General features: G+C 33.8%; 2 protein-coding genes across 9 annotated transcripts in view; one reads left to right on the forward strand and one right to left on the reverse strand.

Annotated features, from left to right (window-relative positions):
* LOC115455753 (protein NDRG3) overlaps window positions 1-11297 on the forward strand; it is a 106411-nt gene extending 95114 nt beyond the window's left edge. For 6 of the 7 annotated variants that reach the window (XM_030184429.2, XM_030184427.2, XM_030184426.2 and 3 more), the window contains 5 exons: window positions 2764-2905; window positions 3314-3460; window positions 6212-6457; window positions 6982-7066; window positions 9511-11297. In XM_030184429.2, the coding sequence (XP_030040289.2) occupies window positions 2764-2905; window positions 3314-3460; window positions 6212-6457; window positions 6982-7066; window positions 9511-9641 (751 nt within the window). In that variant the 3' untranslated portion in view covers window positions 9642-11297. Of the gene's footprint in view, window positions 1-2763; window positions 2906-3313; window positions 3461-6211; window positions 6458-6981; window positions 7067-8280; window positions 8387-9510 lie in introns of all 7 variants that reach the window. The other variant, XM_037444124.1, reaches the window with a different exon arrangement.
* An 808-nt stretch (window positions 11298-12105) lies between these two features.
* LOC115455752 (syntaxin-7) lies at window positions 12106-24693 on the reverse strand. 2 transcript variants are annotated; one of them, XM_030184424.2, is made up of 9 exons: window positions 24584-24693; window positions 24372-24498; window positions 24179-24285; window positions 20240-20309; window positions 19258-19408; window positions 17617-17710; window positions 17227-17348; window positions 16668-16823; window positions 15890-15976 (listed from the first exon to the last, which is right to left on the reverse strand). In XM_030184424.2, exons 3-9 carry the CDS (start codon window positions 24282-24284, stop codon window positions 15890-15892), a joined length of 786 nt encoding a protein of 261 aa, XP_030040284.1. In that variant the 5' UTR covers window position 24285; window positions 24372-24498; window positions 24584-24693. The 2 variants fall into 2 exon arrangements, with proteins under 2 accessions (XP_030040285.1, XP_030040284.1); XM_030184425.2 differs by having other exon boundaries at window positions 12106-15976; window positions 24372-24604.
* Window positions 24694-24731: the final 38 nt, after the last annotated feature.

The following is a 24731-nucleotide window of genomic DNA, read 5'->3' on the forward strand; positions in this document are numbered from 1 at the left end:
CTATATACAACACATGGTCAGACACATTTTCTCACCATATCTCACTTTATAAAGCAATCAAAAACAGCAGCAAGTTGACACAAGTTTCGCAGTAGTACATAATTCATTTACCACCGCAGTATTATGTAACGTTCGGTCGATATACCGTACTTTGCTTCCTTTCATGATTGCATTACATCAAATCCCGTTTTTGTTTACCCACGTCAACAATATATCGGTATAATATGACTTTAAAGAAGAAACTGAAATAACCGTTGGTCTGACGTTACCAAAACATATTGTAACGGTCAGTGTGTGTCTGTTAGTTGACGATATAGTCAAACTTTTATTCGGGCGAACTAAAATAAAAGAACGGATCATTTAAAGGCCACATATTAATTATAATTGTTACACATTACAAAGGTGCAAGCTAGAAATTGAGACCGACAATACAGAGTCAGGGTCTCAGTCCAGACCGGGCGCTTCTGGACGTTGGAAAGTAAGAATGGTTCGGGACGTTGCATAACTATATGCGCTTCGATTGTTTTTACTTTTTATCAATAATTATTCTATAAAGACCGCCTACACAAAAAACCGCGTTTCGTATTTGCTAATGATTACATTAGCAAATACGATACATAATTAAATATTAATTTAATTATGCATTTCAAAATAACAAGACGCTATGGACATCCAAATTACTTGGAAAATAATATTATATAATACTGTAAACATTTGTTACATCAGGTAACTAAAATTAATTAAATGTGAAAAAATGATTAATCTTGTCATGTTTTAGTGGCGTATGAAATATTCTACAAATAAAAGATGATGATTAATATAATTAAATAATTAAACCTATTTTCATAATCATTTAAATAGCAATGCCTGAAAATATAGAAGATTTTGAAACATTTATTTTATGTATGACATGAGACAACAAAAGAACTAAATATTTCCTCCAGGTCTTGTGCATAATACAGACACATATTTGTTTATTGTTAGTGTATTTACAGTCATGCACCTAATGTATAGAAGCATTGACACGGAGCAGTATTCTTATATGAATAAGTAATTCAGAGTTTATAAAGGTCTAATCCAGTAAGGACAAAAAAAAAACCTCATAAATTATATTTGTAAGCGGATTGCTCGAAATTTAATGTTAAAAATATACGCAGGCGAAACGACACTTGTCTCTCAGAGTAAAAAACATGCCAGAGCTCCAAGTGTTACAACAATTTTGTTAACATATTTAAAATAAGTGATCTTTCCGCGCAGATGTATTCAATTTGTATAGGACATCAAAGGCCCTTGTTTCCTAAAATTTGAAAACATATTTTACGAATATTTATAAAAAATGATTCTATGGAAGATCAAAATGGCGATCACGAATAAATATAGATTTATTTATTTATTTACATAAGGTAGCCGACTACTTATATATATATATATATATATATATATATATATATATATATATATATATATATATATATATATATATATATATATATATATATATATATATATATATATATATAGGGATGTAGGGCACATTATACATTGCGACAAAAGAGAAATCATGCATCATCTGAAAAGACAATTGTGGAATTGTTTTTGCGAAAAAAATAATGTTTTAAAATTCAACAATTCAATTCACAAGCATATTATGAAAAAGGTCAAATTTTTAATAATTTTAAATCTAACAGCCTTTTAAAAACGTAGTATTCATCTGTTACCTAGTCATAGCCAAAAATACACATTTCTAGCTTGCCCCATTTGTAATTGAATACAAAAACTGTATAATTGATTGGCCATGCACCTAGGTACCTTACTTTGTAGGCTGTAGGCACAGAACTAGAATAATTATCATCAATGACTCGCGCATTTTTATATTCCGGTTTGTACGGAAACTAGTGCAAATTTTCAACGAAACTTTGAGAAAACATACGTACTATATTTATTTTAATATATAGATTAATAAGAGTTACATAGATAGTTACGCAACTATTTTCTCACAATTCCTTTTGCAGTAATACCTAATGAAATATTTTAATATCTAATCAAATGGCAAATGCGTAAAATAAAATTCCTATTAAAACGTGAAGAATTCACCATTTCAGTTGAAGAAAATGAAGTATGAAGGGTCTCCATTGTCCTTTCTTATTAATACTGGATAAGAAATATTCTTGGAAGAGCGATCTCTTCCAATGAATTATCGCAATGATAGTGCGATCACTATCATACTATTTGCAATAAAATAATGGCACAGAAAAACCACACCCTTCTCAGGATAAGAAATTGAGGATGGAGAACGCGTATTCACGTGTATGTCACTCGCATATCATTACGATTTGAATACATGATAACTGGTTAGAGCAGTTGACATGGAGACCCACATATAACATTCATTGAAGAGAAAAACCGCGCCTCAAACAAATAATTTTTATGCCTTCAAAGTCATTTTCAGATAAAACATTTTGTTATTTCTATGGCAACATGACAATAGTGTACTCGAGGCTTTGTCTAGGCTCTCACGAGGGCATGCCGCAATGATACAGGCTGGATGTTTTTTTTTAGGATTTCGGATAGATAGGTATAAGGGAGATGTTTCATTTTGGGGTATAACTTAAACGTTAATATTATGTTGTAAGAATTTAATGTAAAAAATCTTTTTTTCTTCTTTAACGCTACAGCGAAAGTTTATTATACATATGTAGGATGAATTGAAAACCACTATACATACCTGTCTATATTATCATATTGTAACGAATTTTGTTTCAGCTACATGTACCCAACCATGGATGAGTTGGCCAACCAACTGAACTATGTTATGGGCCACTTCGGCCTCAAGTCGTTCATCGGCTTCGGGGTCGGTGCCGGCGCTAACATACTCGCCAGATTCGCTCTCGTCCACCCGCGCAAGGTAATACTAATAATTGAATACCTAACAAATATTTCCTTTTTATCCATCAATATACTTAGTTGGTCATAATTTATATACTATGACCCTAATTAATGTATTAAATTCTAAGAAGCATGGTATGGTTTTCAATGTATGTTCTACAAGTGACCAATCGAAATTAATATTTGCTTTAAATATACGTTACTCCCGCGTTATCGCCCCTATTTTTGTGCGAGCAAAAATAAAAGGCAACCGATTACAGCAAATTGGTAGGTAATACTCTACCGCCCCGTTAATATTTTTGTTAGGTTCCCACCTTACACGCCGCGGCCTATAAGGCCTATTGATAAATCCAACAATACTCGACAATATTTAAGTTGATCAATTAAAATAGTATACAAGCACGTTGGAGATGCACCCGTTTTGCAGGTGGACGTATTGGCGCTGATCAACTGCACGTCGGGCCAGGCGGGCTGGATCGAGTGGGCGTACCAGAAAATGAACACGCGGTCCCTGCGCTCGCGCGGCATGACTCAGGGCGTGCTCGACTACCTCATGTGGCATCATTTCGGACGGGTATGCGAACAATCTACAATCTAGAAGTTTCTATAGCGGCATAGCCAATCGGCTATTAGCGAAGTATATCATTGATGATGCTGTGCTTTGTACTTTGTTAATGCAAACGGTTTGATTCTCAACGTGCTTTACGCGAATTGACTCAGCGAGTTCTATCGCGATAATGGTTTCATATTAGATTGGAATTTTGTATAAGAATTGTTTGTATGAATATACTATTATACATATCTATATATTTGTGGTGTATGCCACCTAAATATTATAATAATAATATAAAGCTGCTTGAAACAACTTTATAATGAGTCGCATATATCCTTCTGTTAAGCGATGTTTGCTCGTGTATCCATTCGCTATCCAAAAGCGGAGTTCTAGATGCGTGCACCTTTTCCCGTTTACTTTGTTACGCTAATATTTCTTGGAGCTCGGACGGAAACGAAGGCAATTATATAGAGTTTACACGCGAGTCGCGTTCAAAGACGATTTTATTTAAAAACAAGCTTTTTTCACGCCTTGTGAAATGTAAGGCAATAAAAAATAAAGAATGTTTTCTCCCGGTGCAGTGGCTGTACTCTCGCATCACCGCGCCTCGCCAATCAACTCGAGTGATTATTTTATCGTACTGTAATAAGATGTGGTCGTGGTTTATTATTGTATATTTATGCGTAAAATATGAAATATTATTGGTGTATGAATTATCGAAGAAGAAAGGCACACAATAATTTTCTGAATAATTACCTCTGCTTTCATTCTTAGGTGTGATCTCCGTTGAATATTGTAGTGGATCTTTTGCCTTTTAGATTTTTTAAACACCTCTGCAAGTAAATAATGAGTTCGCATTGCAATTAATTTTAAATTACTCTGACGAAGTCATAAAGGAACTTGTTACGGCTTAGTTATACTTTGTTCAGGAGAGACGTCTTTTAAAAAGCCGCTGGCCATAGTTGTAAGTAATGATTTATGAGTATAATTTATATCTTTTATGAACCGTTTCAAAATATTTAAACTCGTTATTTTGTATTACCGTGCAATTATGTAGAACGTTACTTTTGTATAATCTACATACTATACACATTTCAAATGAAATTGTCGATGCGTTATACTTCTAGTTTATTTACTGTGCAGCGTGGATATGAATTGGCTAATCATTTTATGGCCTTGCCCCTTACAATAAAATACTTAAACATTTCTCACTTAATTATGAATTTATATAAGTGGAAGCTATATTATGATTTATGGCATAAGTAAATCACAATTTGCTATCTTGGATAATTATTTGTATTTGGATAAATATTTATTATGTGATTATACTAGTAGAAGAAAACATAAATTATTTAAATCTTAGGACCCGCGTTTCTCTCTAAAATATTTGAAATAAAAGAAAGGTAGAAAACAAATTATACAAAATTTATTGCCCTAAGGTTAGTTCCTTATGTTCTTCGTCTTATTAACGCTATCCTACATTAATAAAAAATGAAAAGTCCTACCCAAGTTCTATTGCAAACACAAACTCAACTCATTGCACTCACACACACTTCAACCAGAGGGTATACTCCTGATCGGCGGTCTAACGAGGGGTGAACGAAAGCATGCTATGCCGGAGTCCTGCACTCACGGAAGATCCCGTCTTCACGTGCTCATAACGCCGGCAATAAGAACGGCTATCGAATCATAGCGAAGCACTACGCTTTTCCGGCCACACAAACATACATAAACACAATACTCCACTGCGAGTCTTATCCATAATTCCACAATAAAAACCAGGAGAAAAATAAAAGTAATTTACCTAAGGCCTTCTAGAGGAGCTGTTTTAAGACAATTCAAAGGTTTGGAAGAAAAGTTTAATAATTGAAATTATTTTCATTATCCTTTTAATTTATCATAATGCTTATTTACTTATACGATGACATCTAGAGGATGCATCCGTTTGAAACTATTATTACCTATATAGGTAAAAATATATTTACCCAATTTAAGCGATTTCTAAATTCAGTGGCAATATTTAATTTCTAACAAGATTTTTTTCATCATTCTCAGTTAGTCTTTACTGTAGTCGATTCTTAGATTTTTAAGTAATAATATTTTTTATACATAATAGTAATGTCGGGCAATCTTCGTGCTTTATCAGTTTACTATCTCTTCGTTTGCGAACATTCCAACCGAAATCTCTAGAACTAGCACACAAACTTGTCCATAAAGATATTATTTTACGATATATTTAATATTTATGCTTCAGAATATCAGAGTTATAGGCATGGAATAGAGTCAATACAAAACTCTACACGGGACATTTATGTACACAAAATTCAACCAACTTATTTATCATCGTGATAATTTAACACCATAGCTTAATTTCATAACCAACTTCTAGGAAATTATTGCGGAATATATTTAAATGTAGTCCTAGTATACAATTTTAATTGAATTTATTTATAATGGCTAGCGTCGATCAGACACTATAAGTTTCTGGGCATTGATCCGACTGCCATATATTTACTTGCGTCCATACATACGGAAAAATATGATTCGATTCAACGCGCTTCGACTCTGCTTCAATCAACACCAGCCTTAACACTCAAACTGAGTATTGAGCAATGGCGAAGGGTCCATATAGCCTGATTCCTGCCGGATTATCATTATCATTAGAACGACTTGCAGATTACGTTTATGTATGTATCGGTATGTTATGTCGGGTTGCCTATCGAAAAATGTCACCTTTCGCCCCTGGTATTGAGTATGGATATTCGCGTGCAGTTCCCCGAGGAGCGCAACCACGACCTGACGCAGATGTACCGCACGTACTTCACGCGCAACGTGAACCCGACCAACCTGTCGCTGTTCATCGAGGCGTACGTGCGCCGCTCCGACCTGGGCATCACGCGCGACGCCGACACTATCAAGGTGCCGGTGCTCAACATCACCGGCGCCATGTCGCCGCACGTCGACGACACCGTCACCTTCAACGGCCGGCTCAACCCCAACAACTCCACTTGGATGAAGGTCAGATATTCTTTTTGTTATGGCTTAGTGACTATCCCGTGCCTGATGGCAACCATAATTTAGTATAATTGTTATGTTTAACAAAGTGGGGAGTTCCGTATGTATGTTGTTGCCGATAGTATTCGGAACTATTGTTGGGCTCCTTTGGATATAATGGGTGTGTTGATTTCTATCTTGTAAACCGTTTTTGCCGCAGCTTAAATCACGAGCAAAATCTACTCTGACAAGTCTAATAGCTTAATTATTGATATATAACTCACACACCGAAATGGGCGTAGCCAGAGTCTTTTTTCAGAGAGGCCTAGCCTCCAGAATAAAACAAACGACTGACGTAATCTTCTGATCGCAATTTTGATAAATTTGATGGTTTTAAAAAATATAAAGTAGTAGTCCCTCAATGTCATGTAAGTGGGCGCAGACCAACTGTTAACCCAACTACCCACTAAAATATTACCACTGGACAACATGGTATCAAGAGTACATAAATTAAAGAGACAATTCCTCACTGTGATTTCATTGTATAGATTTCAGACTGCGGCATGGTGATGGAGGAGCAGCCAGGCAAGGTGTCGGAAGCATTCAGGCTGTTCCTGCAAGGCGAGGGCTTCGGTAAGTAACCCACCACTGACGCCACAGTCGACCCCACCAACCCACCCTATGGCTGTGCACAGCTTCGCTTCGTGACAAGCGCCGCACCACGGCCCAGCGACACTGCCGTGCCCCTGCGCAATATGTTTGTCCTCACACTTGTTTAATAAGAACACCTTTCTGTTGTTATTATTCAGAAGGATTTTTATGCCATTGCCAATATCACGAAATAATTATATGTATGTTTTATACACTTTTAACTAAATCTAATATTATGTGAATTAATAACTGCACCCTCGCGTGCTCAAACCTAATGCAAGCTTTAAGCTTTTATATCTATTGAAATGATAAATTATACCAAACATAACTTTATTTTATTTTTAATATAGTTTAAATCCTTAGGCCTTAAATTATATACGTATCTACAATATGAATTACTGTAATAATATAAAAGTGTGAACGTCATTTGAGTTTTCACGCATTTTATATTTGAACCCATAAAAAATATGTTAATATTTCTATCAAATATTTAAGCTTGTAAAAGTATTTTGATTCTTAAATGTCGTTTACAAGAGTAGCTATATAACTGACTTGAATACTGAAAGGCAGTACATTATATGACCTTTGTTTGTTTTGATTACTTTTGAGCCTGGATATGCGATAAAATGTCTCCGCAACTGTTATGGCATGGTATGTATTAGACTGTTGCTTAATCGTTTTAGTAAAAGCCTTAGAATAATCTTAATGTTTGTAGAATTACTTATCCAAATAATTTTGCTATGGTTCCTTTCAATTAGTATAAATTAGGCAGATTTAGAAAAAAAGCTTTTAAGATATATTACTATGTGATACGACGTGATATCGTCTATATCCGCTTGAAATGTTATAGTTATATTGTATTTTATTTGAACAAATGCCTTTACGTCTCGGCTTGCATGTTTTATAAAGGATACACCTGTACAGTTTGTTCCGACTACGCTTGCTTGCACATAATCTTGATACTTTTTTATAAGACCAATTGTATTTAAAATATTTTTAAACAATTTATTTATATTAATTTAACTTTAATAACGACTAATGTAATGAATATTTTTTGATAAAAACAAACGGCTTCACACTTTTTTAATTAGTTTTTGTTTAAATGTCGCACACAAGTGAAGTCGGTTCCAACTTCCAGTATGTGATTATTTAATTTTTATTTTATTTATTTTGTTTGGTTTCCCCGCCTCCTGTAGCCGTGTTACCAATACAGAAATGCATCACCCGACTTAGTAGCACTGTTACGCCGCTCACCCCGAACGCCATCTAGTCAACCTGTTGCGACGCTAATGTAGAATAAATGTAAGTTTTTATAATTTTTTATACATTTGGCTTGTGCTTAGTGTGTTTGTTATAAATATCAGCAGGGAATGTAAATATTTATTATATTTTATTCTATGCTCTACTTTTGTCCGAATTATAGTTATAACCGGGCAAATTTTAATGTTTGTTTTTTGCAGTTTGATTATTAAGAAGTAAAACTTATATGCTTTTAAATTATCAAAGCGAATACAACTAATGACGCTTCAAGTTTTATTGATATTCGCCTGTGTCGTGCGTTTTTTATTCTAATACATTATTGTAAATAATATGTTGTCGGCTTCTACCGATGTCCCGGATTAATTAATGCTCAATTTCCTTTTTGTTACTTCGTATAATTTTGTTTTACTAATCTTAAACTGATAAATAACTCAATAAATAAGGAGTGCGCACGACGGCAGTAGATATATTATCTTGTTTTTATATAAATAATTAACTCTAATCTAAACAGGTAAGTTTCTTTCTTTTGCGCGGACTGAAGAACTTTTTATGTAGTCTTTCTTTTTATATTAAGTACAGTATGTGGCAACAAGTCGGCATTGAAGCAATTTACATTATCTAAAGCATCACCAAAAATGAATTTATTGTGTGTATGTGTGTGTGTTAATGTAATTATTTGAAGATAGAGAGTTATATAACACTATCATTATTGTGCCATAATTATTGCTATAGACTGTATTTTAATTATGTACTTACCTACGATTAAACCTACAAAGTGTAATTTGTTTCTCACACGTTTGAATCTTAAAATTTGAAACTGGTTTACTAATGTCATTAATACTTTTATCGTCTACTAAATTCCAAATTACATATTAAAAGAAGAACCGAGAATTTTATAATTATGATTAAATTAAAATCCATTAATATTGTGACTTAATTTTTTTATCTGTACGATACCTACTCATTAGTTTCTAACGTTTTGATTTCACAAATCATTTTTATCATGATCTAAACCAGACCCCTTAAACTTTCAGCATTAGTCATGATACAGCGCGAGTTCAAAACTTTTTTATTTCCGATCAGGTTTGTTTACAAAAAGTTGTATGCACGTGACCTTGAACGAAGTGTTGAGTGCAGTAACAGTTGAGTTTGGATTATGTTCACAGTGGCGCCACTGTCGCCGACCAAGATAGTTGCGTTCCGGCGGCTGTCGGACGCGGAGCGGCGCCGCCCGTGCCGCCACTCCTCCGTCATCCGCATTACGGAGAACCCCATCTCGGAGGCGGTCGTGTGTTAAACACCACCCGACCACGCCCGGGCTCGCCACTTCATCGCACCGATGTGGATCTCACCCGTTTGTAACCGAAAATAAATTTAATAATATATTCCCACATGTAAACAGATCTGTTATCAGTAGGCCACGTATACAACCAAAAATATTGTGAAGGGACAGAAAGATCGTCGGAATGCTGCCAATCTTTAAGGTTGGAATATTTATTATTTAGAACTGAAATATTGTCTGAAAAAGAATTCCAGCGGCACATGCGTGCCGATACAGTTTGTGTACATATCGGAAATGGATAATGCGTGAAACTGTCTAAATATTTACATGTAATGCTTTTAGTTTACTACAGAAAACGAAAGCGGAATGATGAGGTATGCGAGCCGGTCGGGTGAAACAACGTCTAGTTAAGTTTCCCACTCCATGAGTCGCACTGTTGAACCTAATTATACTTCTATCATTGTATAATTTAAGGAAAAAATTCTTAGTATCCACTCATTTTATTATACAAAATATCACACTATTGGACGTTAAACATTATTCTGTTAGGCTAAAATAAGTTAAGTATTTATTTACGCAAATATGTAAGCAAGTTAGTTAGCATTGTTTTGTAATTTAGTATTAAAAGTAACACGAGGGAATGTCCGCACCGACACAGTGGGGACGGCGTACCCTTCATGGGGTATCCAGAACGCGCTGGAGCTGTAGAGGTACGGTTGTTGATAGCACAAGTTTCAGGCTTGAGTTCATATCAGAGATATTGTTAAGTGTCGGTTGATGTCGCGTGGTTCCTAAACCCATGCTTTGCTATTGAACAAGGGTACGCTGTCCTGAGCTAAAAGCGTCACTGTATTGGTGCGTGCAGAGAGTCTTTGGGTGCTATGCTAAGACCAAGATAGTTATTGGGACGATTTAAGAGATTTTTGTGGTATATTTTATGTGACAATCGTGTTTTGTTGATTATTAAAATTAAAGGCCTAATGTTGACAAGAGATCTGAATGTTATTAATTTAATTTATTTTAATTAGATGTCTGTTGATATTTATTTGATCAGTATTAATTATTTCCATTGTAAGATTACTTTACTTTTGTAGATAATTACCAGTCACCGCTTGCAGTCGTCGTAGGTATCTATAATATAATCGCGCGTTTGCTTCGTAATGTAAGATGTTAATTTCTATTTTGTATTATGGAGAGGTTTGTCTGAAGGCGGATATATTAACGATCGTGATGGAAAGTTATCACGTGTAGTTTGACTGATTGCTACGCACTGTAACTTTATAAATCATCGATATCTGTATTAAGGATAACTTAAAAATATCATGTTATATAGGAAGACAAGTTGGCAGTTTGCATTTTGAAATAATAGTATATAGTTTTCTGTTTATCGCTGGCTACGATATTAGACGACTTCACTGTAGATAGGATCTGTAGATAGATCTAAGTAGAACCCATTTTGTATCCCATAGTGTAAGCACGTCCGCGGAACGCTTCGCGGGCGCGCCTCTGCGTGAATGTTCAATGCTTCGTAGAAGTACAACTAAATAGTAATCAAGTTCTATTCGCGCTAATATTGTGTAGAGAAAAAAAAATACTACGTAGATCATGTCTTGCGTTTCCAAATTTGTGTGAGAATATTATTGGGTCTATTAAAAGGTGATTTTTTAAATATTATGTTGTTTCATTTGTACATACATAATAAATGTATATAATTATATTAGTTATTAATTATTTTAGTAGACACTCCTTGCCTCCGAAATTAAAAAATATTTAGTACTAGAGAGCGGCGATAGCCTAGTTGGGTGTGGAACGGACTGCCAAGACGAATGTCCGCAGGTTCAAATCCCAAGGGCACACACCTCTGACTTTTCTAAAAAATCATGTGTGTATTCTTTGTGAATTTATCGTTCGCTTTAACGGTGAAGGAAAACATCGTGAGGAAACCTGCACATCCGAGAAGTTCTCTATAGGAATTTCTAAGGTGTGTGAAGTCTACCAATCCGCACTAGGCCAGCGTGGTGGACTAAGGCCTAATCCCTCTCAGTAGTAGAGGAGGCCCGTGCTCAGCAGTGGGCAAGTATATAATACAGGGCTGATATTATTATTATTTAGTACTATCTTGATCGATATCTTAGAATAATAGCAGATAATAACAGATCAAATAAACTCCAAATGTACTTATTTTCATTGGTTTATGTTGAGCGATAGATGTAAATAGCTTGGGTACCAGAATTCGCTATCAATATTCGTCATTAAATAGTAGAATGCAAATACCAGCCAGTGCGATGTCACTACTTTATAACTTTGTTGGAATACCGTAATTATGAAAATATCTAATTTTATTTACCACTTTTTATAATTAAAATTTCCCTATACTAGTAATTTTGGTCACTAAATTGTGATAGAACGACTTCAATGACTCATCTCTACGCCAATAACAAACCGTATTGTTCCTTCATTCAAAAATAAACAAATCTAATTCTTGATCAAATTTATATATTTTGAAGTCAACAAATACGAGGGTATCCATTAAAACATATATTTACAATCTCATTGCAAAATAACTTTAAAAAGGTGTTAAATAAATTATCGGTTTACAAATTCTCTATTCCACATTTCAAGTCGCTTTCTTTCTGTCAAAAATTTATATAAAAATATCAAACAAAATCATTTTACGATTTCAAACATTACTATGCCTTTGGTACCCCAAGCACTCTTATTGTTATAGTCACTCTTTTTCTTACAACAAAACTAGACTAACCAAAACCGATAATTCATTTTACTCCTTACATTTACTTATAATAATATCTAAAAAAATATTTTGATTAAAATTTTAAGTAATAAAAATTATAAGTGCAGTAATGAAAAGCGAAATCACAATAAAATGTATTTTACAAAAAAAATACTGTTACAATTAATCATTATATTATAATGAATCTAATGAGAATCTGCTATCATCAGCGGCACGATGTCTTTTTCTGAACATGGGCCTCCCCCAAATATTTCCAGAACGACCTATTAGAAGCGGCCCGCATCCAGCGACGTCATGCGAATCTGCTGTATTACCGGTGAAAACTACTCGAGAAATGCACTGGACCGTAAACATGCGAAGCGATATACATGATCAGTAAAAAAAAATTATTTTATAAATTTAAAACTGCAAATATTTTCTGCAAATGCGATATTTTATTTGCATTACATACTGGCGACAATAGCCGCACCTTCAATTATAATTATTCTGATCAGTTACACATTCAAAACTGCAAATAGAAATATCAATATATATATAAAAGTAAAAACTTCGAATGAAGTTTATGAATTCATAATTTATCATGTTTTATTATAAAAAATCTAATAAAATATGCTTAATCATTATCGCGTGGTTATTCATTGGCTGTTCATCACGGAAGGCACATTGCACTTAAATGGTTTATTAGACAATATGAGATCTTTGAATTTTTATTCTTATAGCTCGAAAAGTTAAGAACAATACATTAATATTATTGCTTGAAATCAGGTCACTAAAGCGTACCAATAATACATATGAGTCATATTTTCTAAGCAGTATAACTGCACCTTCCGTTGGTCATAATCCACTAAAACATCTAAACACATCAAAGCAGGTACGAAAATGCTTAATTTCGTTGAATATGTTATAGGCACTATTGTTAACGCACAGAACCTCGGTTTCAGATATTACATTCCAATAATTTGTATAATGAGTAAAAACACAATCGCCCCACACCGACATACTACTCATATTTTATAATCGGGATAAAATTGTTTAGCTCTGACAGACGTTCAGGTCTGAAAATGGTTATTCTATGAAGGCTTTCTGCCTTCAGTTCGATTTTCCCAACTTATACATTGAAACCGAGGTACCAATACGTTATTGGCTACAAGGCTTAAAATACAATAATATTTTTATGAATGCGAACACCATAAAATTCACGTCGAATTGATAACCTCCTCCTTTTTTTGAAGTCGGTTAAAAATATGACCATGTAACTTTGAGACGTCGCGTCGTTTAAACAAGAGTATTTACCGAACTTCGGTATGTATCAAAGAATACTCATACGACGGCATTACACGAAAATATTGTGTATGTTATGAAGACGACGTGATACCACATCGGTGCCGTAGAAAGAGATACAATATGAGATACATAGTATGAGATGACTTAGCATACAAATGTTACAATCTACGGGATACATAAATATGTTGCCAGGTACATATACAAAGGGTCATTAGACTTCGAACCTAAAGAACCTCGTCCCTGTTCATATTAGTGACTTCTCCGCGTTGTAGTGCCAATATCTGATACAACTAGCTACTAGCATGACGTTATTAATAGTTGTCTTTGTAGAGTTCATACTAGATGGATGGATGGATGTTTGTCTAGGAAATGTATATCATGTAATTTAAAAGGGCTTCATCCTCTTCGTCTGGTTTTATCTTCTGCGAACAATCTTACTAAATTTAATTTTCTATAATTCTGATAAATACATACGCGCGTTTCATGCATAGGTTATAATACTATAAATATTTGATTGTATAACCAAAATATTTTGAGTGTGGATATTGAATTTAATCAAATTTAGTAAACTTAAAATTAATAATAAAGGACTGTTTCACAGAACAATTTGCCATATACACGACAATAGTCGAAAGAGGGACGAAGTTCTTAATGTTCCGATAAGAAAAGTTTTGATGACAGTGCGATACAGTAGGAAACGTACGAGTATGTTCGAATCCTCTAACATAATTCCTACGAGGCGTAAATCACTTTCCGCTTTGTTAGTCATTGCAGGTTCTAAACCCACAATAAGGAACATTTAAGCATTCACAAAAATATAAAAGAAAAATATGACTCTTTTAAGGTTTACTTAAATATTTACACTTTATCGCTTTTTATCACAATGAGGATACATTTTTTATGTATAACATCGCCTTTTGCATCCACAGTAAATTCATCATGAGTAAAATGCAACTTGGCCCTGCGATTGTAGCACCACACGATAGCGTAATGGAATTTATTATCATAAAAATCAGAACATTTCTTGAGTGATGTATTATATTATTTTCTATGTACAGTACTCTTCACAGTCGTCATTTAGTTCGGGATTTTCTTTTCTCAACATGCTCTTTATCTCGCTTCTGGGCAAACAACTGAAACTACCTCTTCCCGCATTATGCTACCGACGAAGTACTCCAACGTACGTTACGGAAGACTCGTGGAAGTCCAAGTATATAACATGCTATCTGTGTAAGTTATTAAGGACAATGTGTTCAATATTGGCCGCATTATCATTTTATGACGTTCATCTGGTTACGATCGGAAGCTATACGTGATCGCCTGACTATCGCACGCGTCTCGCTTTTACTGTGGACGAGCTCTTATAAAAAAAACTTAAAGGATGTAAAAATAGTACGAGAGTTCCGACGCCAATGTTGTTTTATCTAAAATAAACGACATAATGACCCTATATATGGTGTATATCCCTTACCTAATCTAATTATATTTGGCAATGATTAGAAGATTAGTGAAGTCATATCATGTCTGTGGATTCTCCACTCAAACTGGATTGATTTTCGAGACGTTTTAATTACTTCGTAAAAATTGAGTTAGGAATGCATAATGTACTATTGTTTAGTCAGTGGTTTGAAAATCATACTTCCAATTCTTGTATTACTGTACAGTAGTACAAAACGAAACACAAAGGCCCAAAATATATACAATATCGATTAATTATACAGGTTAAAATACAATATTGCCAGCAAAATTACAAACGTTATATAACTAGACCGACTCGCGCAAAATATTGCAATACAAAGGGCCAAATAAATCTGCATGCACCAGCAGACCACGCCGGGCCAGTCTGACAAGAATTGTAAAGATTTTAAAGTTGCATTGTGCAAATGAGCTGTTTTAAGTATCGGCATGCCTAGAGCTTACGGCTAACACGCCTGTGCATTTAGTTTACAATACATTCCGCATAACTTTTCCAAACATATAGCAGAAGACGTCAAGAAATGTTTGGCAGTACTTTAAGTATTTCTCCACACTGTGAGCCCTGTTTGTTACATAATAAATCAATTCAATTCAATCCTTGTCAAAGTAACCATGCTATTCCGTGGTTTATAATAATTAACATAATATTTTAAGGCTAGTATACACGGGTATGTGGAACAATAATATCCGAATCATTGCCAAGGCGATTACATACGGTTACAAGAGGGTAATATGTACTGCCGAGGCGAATTCAATTCTTCACTAATACGATGATGATTATCAGAATTATAATGAACAGGATGAGCCCGATGTACACCTTCTTCTTTCGCAGCTTATTCTGAAATTATTCAAGAACATTTCATTAACTAGGTTCCATTGATGTTCCCACAATATATTTCAAGCAGTGCTCATCTAAATAGGCCACTATGGAATCCAGTGGGGAAATCATGTAAGAAATGATACCAAATAGCGTTTCCTAAGAAAACATGTTTAAGAACTAGACTACTACAATCACAAAATGCATTAATATTATTATTTCCCTCTTGTTTTTTTTTTTATTATGATCCTTAGAAACTGATGACGAGTTTTACACCACATTGCTCGCGGTTTCGTCCACATGGATGAGTTTTCCCGTGGATGATATACTGGCACAGAAAATAGCCTATGTCCTTCCCGGGGTCTGAAACTATCCGTGCCAAATTTAATCGAAGTCTGATGGGTAGTTTTTGAATTTATCGCGTTCAGACAGGCAGACAGATACGGCATGAGACTTTGTTCTATGACATATTTTTAAGTTTTTTTAAGAGGAATAATTCAAAACTCACACAATTTTTTTAATATTTTTTTTCGCTAATGGTCTGCTCCTATTGGTCATATAGTCTATGCCTTCCTTTATAAATGGGCTATACAACATTAAATATTTTTTAAATTCCAACCAGTAGTTGCTCAGATTAGCGCATTCAAACTAACAAACTCTTCAGCTATAATAGTATATAGGTAGATAGAAGTATAGATAAGATAAGTCATACCTTGTAATTGGCCGCCTCCCGGAGCTGCTGGTTGCCGGCCTCGACGTTCTGAGCAGTGTACTCTACGTTGGACTCGATCGAGTCGACCACCTCTCCCTGCGCATGTATCATCGTGCCCAGCTGTTTGAATATCTGGTTCACGTCCATTATGTCGTTCTGGAAATAAATGCCTCGTATTTGAGTTGCATAAAGTTCAAAGTAGAATAACTTTTTAATATAACTTAATGACGATACAACCCAGCGACTTGCCTGATGGTAAGCTACATAACCTCCAATAAATAGTAGTAACACCGTTCCTCAACTTTTAATTATAATACTCTAGATAAAGTTAGCTACAAAACTATCTGACAAATTTAAAATCCTCAATAAACTTGTGTGCCCATATTAACAATTTTTACCTAATATATAATTCAAAGAGCTTACTTCATTTAAGACAAAGAAAAAATAATATATCGATTGAAGTATGTGTAAATTGTTCGGCTACTTGTGTGACTGACAATACACAGGAAAACATAGCCCCTTTAAAAAGAAAAGAAAAAAACTGTATATCAAGCCGCACCTCTAACTGCCTGATGTCTCTCTCGCGCTCCTCAAGCTCGAGCAGGTTCCTCTCTGTCTGCATGTTGATTTGTTCCTGGTTCTGCGTCGTGTCGCCCATCTCCAACAACTCCTTATTGTGACCTAACATAAAAGCTTACTTACTCATACTGTGAATATACTTTCAATGTGATTTTCTTTAAATTAAATGACACCCAAAACAGAAATGCCAGAATTTACTTTGAAAATAAACATTCACAAAAAAAGAAATGTCTTAGACAACGACTAGAATACGATAGATTTCGGCTGAACCTTCTGCACAACTTCATAATCGTAATACGTCCAAGAAAATAAATATGTCCTATCAAAATAATGATACCTTCACGTTAATACGTTGCAAGTACTCACTCACCGCTCATTCCAAACGGATCGCCGATGTTTATGGACTGCGCCTTCACTTTCTTCACGTCTTCTTTCGATTTCTGGGCGGCCAGTCTTTGCGTTGTCTGCGTAGATGGAAATACATTATGTCATTTACATTATTAAGTATTTACACTATACCTCAAATGTTACCATAAATCATTTATTAAAATAATAGTTTGAAAAATAGTTAATCCTAAAACTATAATTTATTAGAGATGGAAAGCCTTTTTTTGATTTTAAGTCTCTCGAGATCCCTTTGATACGCCCGTGAGAATAAAGATTACGCTATCCGAAACCACTTGCACTCACGCCCTAGGTGAAAGCGCTTGCAAGAATAAAAGATAATACTATGTAATTAAATACCTACAGTTCCCAATAAACGTCACATCTTATAATAAAGGTACAGTTGCTTTCTTAACAGCGCTCGTTCCTGCTAGATTCAAAACCACCATGACCCTGATCAGAATATACTTTTTATACAGCTATTTAAAAAGAAAATCCTCATTTTAATGCCATACAAAGTGCTTTGGCAGTCAATTTTAATAATGCCAAGAGTAGGCAATAGCGGAGGCGAATTTAACGTGTAAAATAAATTCGGCGGCGAACTGGATAATGAATACATTTTTTATCTTAGATCAGTATTAATATATTACTAAAGTATATTTTCTGAAATCTTACGTATATTAACACGAAGCATATGCTGTTCATATGCTTGCATAATGCTTCTCAGTGTGCGATAAAGGTAGTTCTGCCTGCCTATTTAAACTACAATACCGAGTCAAAGTTTGTGTACATTTGGATTAATTTAACTATTACACATACTCAATGTGTGTGTATAAAGTAAATCATAATTATTCAAAGTTCCGTTTTTAACTGTCATTAATTCCTTTTTGAATACAACTGTTACTGTATAGTGTAGTTACTGTATTCAAAAAGGATGCCCCAAAAAATGGGCTAAATCCGAAAGCTCATTGATTACATCTAAATAATTGTATACATATTGAAATTTTTATCTATCAAGGTTTATCGTGGCATCATTAGTATTAATTATTTTTTTAACCATAACAATGCTGCAATGCTCATTAAATTGGAGAGCTTGGGTACACAAATATTTTTATAATATATTTCTATATTCGTTTATTTCATTTTATCTGAATTACTCTTTTATGATATGACCAGTAATGTTATAATGATTAACAAGTAATGTTATTACTTTCCCGCGACAATCAACTCCAGAAACAATTAAGTAATAATAAATCTGTTTAATGATATGCCTTATCCACACATACCAGTTGGCAGTTCTTAGTTATTCGCTATCTCGCCCCCTTATTATTGCTTCAAAACCTGTTATATTTTAATTATTAATAAATTCCATAATAACTATGGACACGGTACCCAACTAACCTTAACATTTAAATCGCTGTGAATAGAAACTTTATAAATTATTAACTCCAAAGCTCCACGTGTCGTTCTTTGTGTATTTATTTTTATTTAAACTATGTTTAACCTGATATTTGAAACGATGCTATCATTTATTATCATCGATATCGCGTGCTATATTTATAGTGTATTTCTGTCAATGTTTCTCTAGACATAGGACGATAGTTGAGTAGAATCGTTGCTGTGTCACCTGGAAGCTGTTCAAGGTAGCCATGTACTCATCGCTGAGCCGGTCGCGCGTCAGCCTGCTAGCTGAGTTCTCTACTGGCAGCTTCATCAGCTCCATTATCATCGACGAAGTGTCTTTCGCCAGCTTCTGAGTGTAATTCTGAATCTGCCGGCTGATGACAAAGTTTAAATATAAATGTATTACTTAAAAATAAATTGATTATGATCTTTGGTTATGACATACTTGTGGTAGGCCTCTCATATGTGATATTCCGCCTGGGTAGGTAATTACCAACGAAATGTCTATTTCTACCGCTACGCAACAGTGTGTAATCACTGGGGTTTTCCGGTTTGAAACACATTGCACCCAGTATAACTAGTGGACATAATAAGACTTAATATCTCATGTCTCAGGATGGCGAATACTTTGTAATGTGGTGGTGGTGGTGTTTCTACTGTTGGCGGTCGTGTCGCTTACCATCAAGCGATCGGCAAGCTCGTCTCGTCATTCAAAGCAATAAAAAACATGCGGGGTCATTTTGACATTGCGTTACTAAATGGAACCACATACTTATCTACTTGGAAATAACATTTTACAATAAGTTAAGTGAGTCGTTGAAGTAAAATAAAAATGTGTTTGAAAAAAATAAATTTTAATAAAAAGTAAATTTAATTTTACGCCCCCTGATACCACTGTGAGTACTCTAAAAGAATTCGTCGCAGCGACATCATACTTTCGAAGGAAGAAGAAATACACTCACGCACACACCATATTAGCATTAAACTACAAAATGATCACATAATCAGAAAACTAAATCCAGGATTTTTGAAAATATTCGTTATTAAGGCATGAATTTTGGCACAATGTCAGAAAAGGTGAAGACGAATATGTGGTTTCTTTTAGTAAAGCATTGTCAAAATGACCCTGTATATGAATGGAAAAAATATAGCAAGTTGTAGGACATTTTCATTGAGAAATATCTCTTAATTTTTTTATTACTTACAGTTGTGTCCTGAGCTCTTGGGAATCTTGCGGCGTTTGAAGCTGGTTGACCATCTTCGACATTGACGACACTGGAAATTAACATATTTTTTTATATTGTTGCCGAATAATTATAAAATATAATCATTTAAAGAAATAAAATTAAACTATTTTTCGGATTTTATCGCGGTTTATATATTTTAATTTCCTCCGAAAAGTCCGTCGAAAGTTTGAGCTTAGTCAATTATTACCACCTGTCAAGTGCGATATACCTCTGATAGATTGCAACTGTAGCCTAATATGGGCTAACCAAAAAGAAATATAGGGACCCGCGTAAATGAACATATAGCTAATGCGTAACACCGACGCTCTCCGAAGTCTGCAGTCACGGAATATTCTAAAAGAGACTCCAATTATTATCTAAGCCACACATTCTTGCCAAAGAACACCGATTTCTGCCTAGGATGATTCGCGAGGTTGTTGAAATTAAAAAACATCCTAATTTCAATAGGGAAGATGTTGGAAGATTGCACAAGCCTGGGATCCAGTTTTACATTTAATTAAATCGGAACCCAAAAGACCAGCTGCCAGAATTCAAGACACTGTGAGCTCATTCTGCATAGATCAGACCCCCAACGGCTAAAATTTAAAAAGTTGTATAATTGTAAAATGTAGGTCGATATGTACTTTGACTTTATGGATAGCCTCACATTCGCATAAACATAAGAAATCATAATTTAAAGGAATTTAAATACATTGTAAAATATATTTTATACCTAATAACTAAGAAATTAACAATAGTGAATTAAAATAGGACCTTAAAACAACTATAATCCTTCTCCGAATTTTACTAATAGAATATAAATAAACAATACAAGAGAACTTCTCAGATGTGCAGGTTTCCTCACGATGTTTTCCTTCACCGTTAAAGCGAACGATAAATTCACAAAGAATACACACATGATTTTAGAAAAGTCAGAGGTGTGTGCCCTTGGGTTTTGAACCTGCGGACATTCGTCTTCGCAGTCCGTTCCACACCCAACTAGGTTATCGCCGCTTCATCTGAGAAGTTCTCTATAGGAATTATGAAGGTGTGTGAAGTCTACCAATCCGCACTAGGCCAGCGTGGTGGACTAAGGCCTAATCCCTCTCTGTAGTAGAGGAGGCCCGTGCTCAGCAGTGGGCAAGTATATTATACAGGGCTGATATTATTATTATATTATTAAACAATACAAAACAAATGAAGGACTATGCCTATGTATATTAATTATTTATAGTTATATTATCAGCTCTGTTGGTACTGAATTAACTGCTGAATTATGAATTTTATAAATAATATACTGAACTGTTTTATTTGACTAAGATTCACAACTGAAAAATAATCAAAAATATAAAAACATTTCATAGTTTTAATTTGTTAGAATAGATAAAAAATCTGCTTTAATGTAAAAGGTAACAAAGAAATAATATTATACACAGTATCTATAAGATAATAACATTCTGCACTTATTTATAAAATTCATCCTCAACCATGATAATAAGAGATAAGATACATAAATCAAAGATTAGTCATTATTTATTTTGCCATAGGGATACCTCCAATAAAATTATCAATACGAAACATTCTTAGACAATTAATATTGCGATATACATAAACCCATGGCACCTATTTTAATTTTGCCATGAAATAAATTTTTTCATATTAATCTGACTTTTATTGTTACAAGGGTTGCGGTAACTTTTTTACTGGAAAACGGAGCTATATAGGATCCCATTGTTAGCATTCTTTTTATTTACTTGGCATGTGCAGTCAGTCACAATAGTATCTGAACAACTTAAAATATTAAAAATGTTTCTACGCATTCATTAATTACAATTGAAATAATCTTTTTTTCTGTATCTAAAATCAAATAACTGTAACATTTATTTTAATTAAGAACAAACTATTTTTAATTGGGACACAATCAAGGCAATTTATTTTGAATTTGTTTGGCTATGTTTGTGATTGACTGTAAATGTTTCTGTGAAAATAATTCAACATTTTTAAGTAGAAAGATGATTGATGATGAGATGATTTCCATACAGTAGTAAGATGCTTTGTCTATCCTGTTCATTGACAGTGTTAAAACATATGAAACGAGACCTTGCAGTCGAACACATACATAAATCATTCATTTTTTTACACCTTGCATATATATATATATATATATATATATATATATATATATATATATATATATATATATATATATACTGGCCTTTACTGGCCATATATATATATATGGCCAGTAAAGGTAGCTTCAAACAAATATTATACATAAAAGAACATATTGTTTTGTTTGCAGGCTAAATTTAAAATTATTTATAAGTTATTAGAAAAAATAAGCAATGTTTTTAAATTAAAGAAAAAATTTAATATATTTTTAGAGATGCATGTTTCGATGGATAGCAGTCCTAGCAAGTATGCATTAAAACATGTGGCAAAGTTTAAAGTTATACTATTGTGTTATGAGTATAAGCCCCAGCTCCAACATAGTAAGTGTCAAAAAAGTAAACAGCTACCTATTTGTTATTGTAGCAAGTGTGTTTTCAAAGCAATAAGCAATTGACAAGTAACCAATAACCAGTTCAATTACAAATTAAAATGTGCAAATCATGTAAGTGTAACTTCTATAAATAATTTCCTACCTAAGCTGTAAGTGTATTTTATGATACACTTTAAGGCAAGCAAACAAGATTTACTTAACCACCACTGATCCACACAAAAAAAAACATGTGTTTTTACATGTGAGATTTCAGACACCAGAAACTACTTGAATTGTCCTAACCTTTGTTTATCTGTATGTAATTGTCTTTCTATAAATATCTCAAAACCTACACTTTGCTGCTACAACATAAGTAATAAATTTTTCTGATGATGTGTTACTGTTTTACAGTGCCTTTTTATGCTTATGTCAATGTTAACTTACACTTACAAGTTGAGTAATGCTCTGTTTATGTCAATAGTAAATAATGGACAAACTGTAGCATACTTATTTTGTAGTAATAAAGCCTAACTATACAAATATATTATTTTAGGTTTACAACTAGAAAAGATTAGAAAAAATAATTATCAGCATTAAATTTTAATAAGTTGCCCTGAGTTGTAATGTTTTCATGATCTTTAATTTTGTGACAGTTTCTGTAGAATTGTGTTTTTAAACATGTTGTACAGCATTGTATGCAATTGTTTTTGAATAATTTGCTTGTCTATCTATGTTGTGGTACAACAAATCAAACTTAAGCAAAATTATAATAATTTCATGTAAATACAATCACCACTTCTATTTCTACTTGCAATTGGGTAAAAAATTTACCGTACATACTATTTACATTTGCATTTATGTAACATTATAGAAAAATCCTAAATGAAGTAATTTGAAGAGAGAGGAAGGTTATTTCTTTTATTGTACAAAAAAGGGTGGAAACATTATTTGGCACTACATAAACGACTAGGCAAAAAAAAAACATTAAAATTCTCCCAAAAGATTGTTTTAATTAAAAGACCACTTGAAAGTTAAGTTTAGACAAGCAAGTTCCCACAATAATATGTAAGAATAATTTCTAGATGCATTTATGTTATTGGCAATATTTTTATGTTACAATAGATATTACTTGCCGCAAGTCAATTTTCGAAATTTGCACGAGTCAGGTTGCCATGATTGTTTACGTGGTAAAACCACACAGGCAAAACTACTTCAACTAGTGTTCTTGCCATACCGCACCCAACACCTATTCCTATCCTTGAAGGTAGGCAGTGGGTACATGAATCCATCATAGGCATTAAGGTGTTTACAGGCAATCAAGTAAACTTAACATCAGGGTGTGCTGGCATGTACTTAGTAGAAGAAAAAAAACAAAAAAGCTCTGCATTATAGATATGGCCCTGTTTAATTATATTTTTTTTATATTTTCAACTTACCATTTTGAGATATCTTCTTGATATTGCTGGCTATGGTCTGCGAAAGACGTTGAAAATTGTCTCCCGAGTCTTCGTAAGTTACGCCTCCTTGATACGAAGTCTCCATTCTGTTAATTATAATAATTACAAAATGGTACATAACGATACTCCACACTTCTTAATAGACTTAAAATGAAACTACATACGTACATACCTGTAATCAAGTTATGCCACTAAGAAATTATTTTAATATGACGTGCACTAATAATGCAGCGCTAAATTAATCAGCTCTTTGTTTGTTTTAGTATTTTCAGATTTTTCCAAAAAATTTCACACGATGTCTAAAACAATAAGAATTATTATCACGAAAACGCTTCACATGTAGAAAAATCACAAGGAAGCAAAATAGAATAAGCGCTCTTATACCTAGTTCATTATTGCCTATCGCCCGATAATGCCAACAAAAAATTACTCATACAAATTGTGTATCTATGCTCAAATGTCAACTGTCAAGTAAAATAAAGATGTCGAAAATAATTATAACGATTTTGGAAACGACTACGAACGATTATTT

Source organism: Manduca sexta, chromosome 27 (assembly GCF_014839805.1).
Source record: "Manduca sexta isolate Smith_Timp_Sample1 chromosome 27, JHU_Msex_v1.0, whole genome shotgun sequence".
Lineage (NCBI taxonomy): Eukaryota > Metazoa > Arthropoda > Insecta > Lepidoptera > Sphingidae > Manduca > Manduca sexta.

Coding starts and splice junctions, on each gene's coding strand:
- LOC115455752 (XM_030184425.2), bottom strand. CDS start 24,284: ATGGAGACTTCGTATCAAGGAGGCGTAACTTACGAAGACTCGGGAGAC. Junction 19,409..20,239: donor CAAGAGCTCAGGACACAACT/GTAAGTAATAAA, acceptor CTTTGTCATCAG/CCGGCAGATTCAGAATTACA. Junction 15,977..16,667: donor GGGAGGCGGCCAATTACAAG/GTATGACTTATC, acceptor GAATAATTTCAG/AATAAGCTGCGAAAGAAGAA.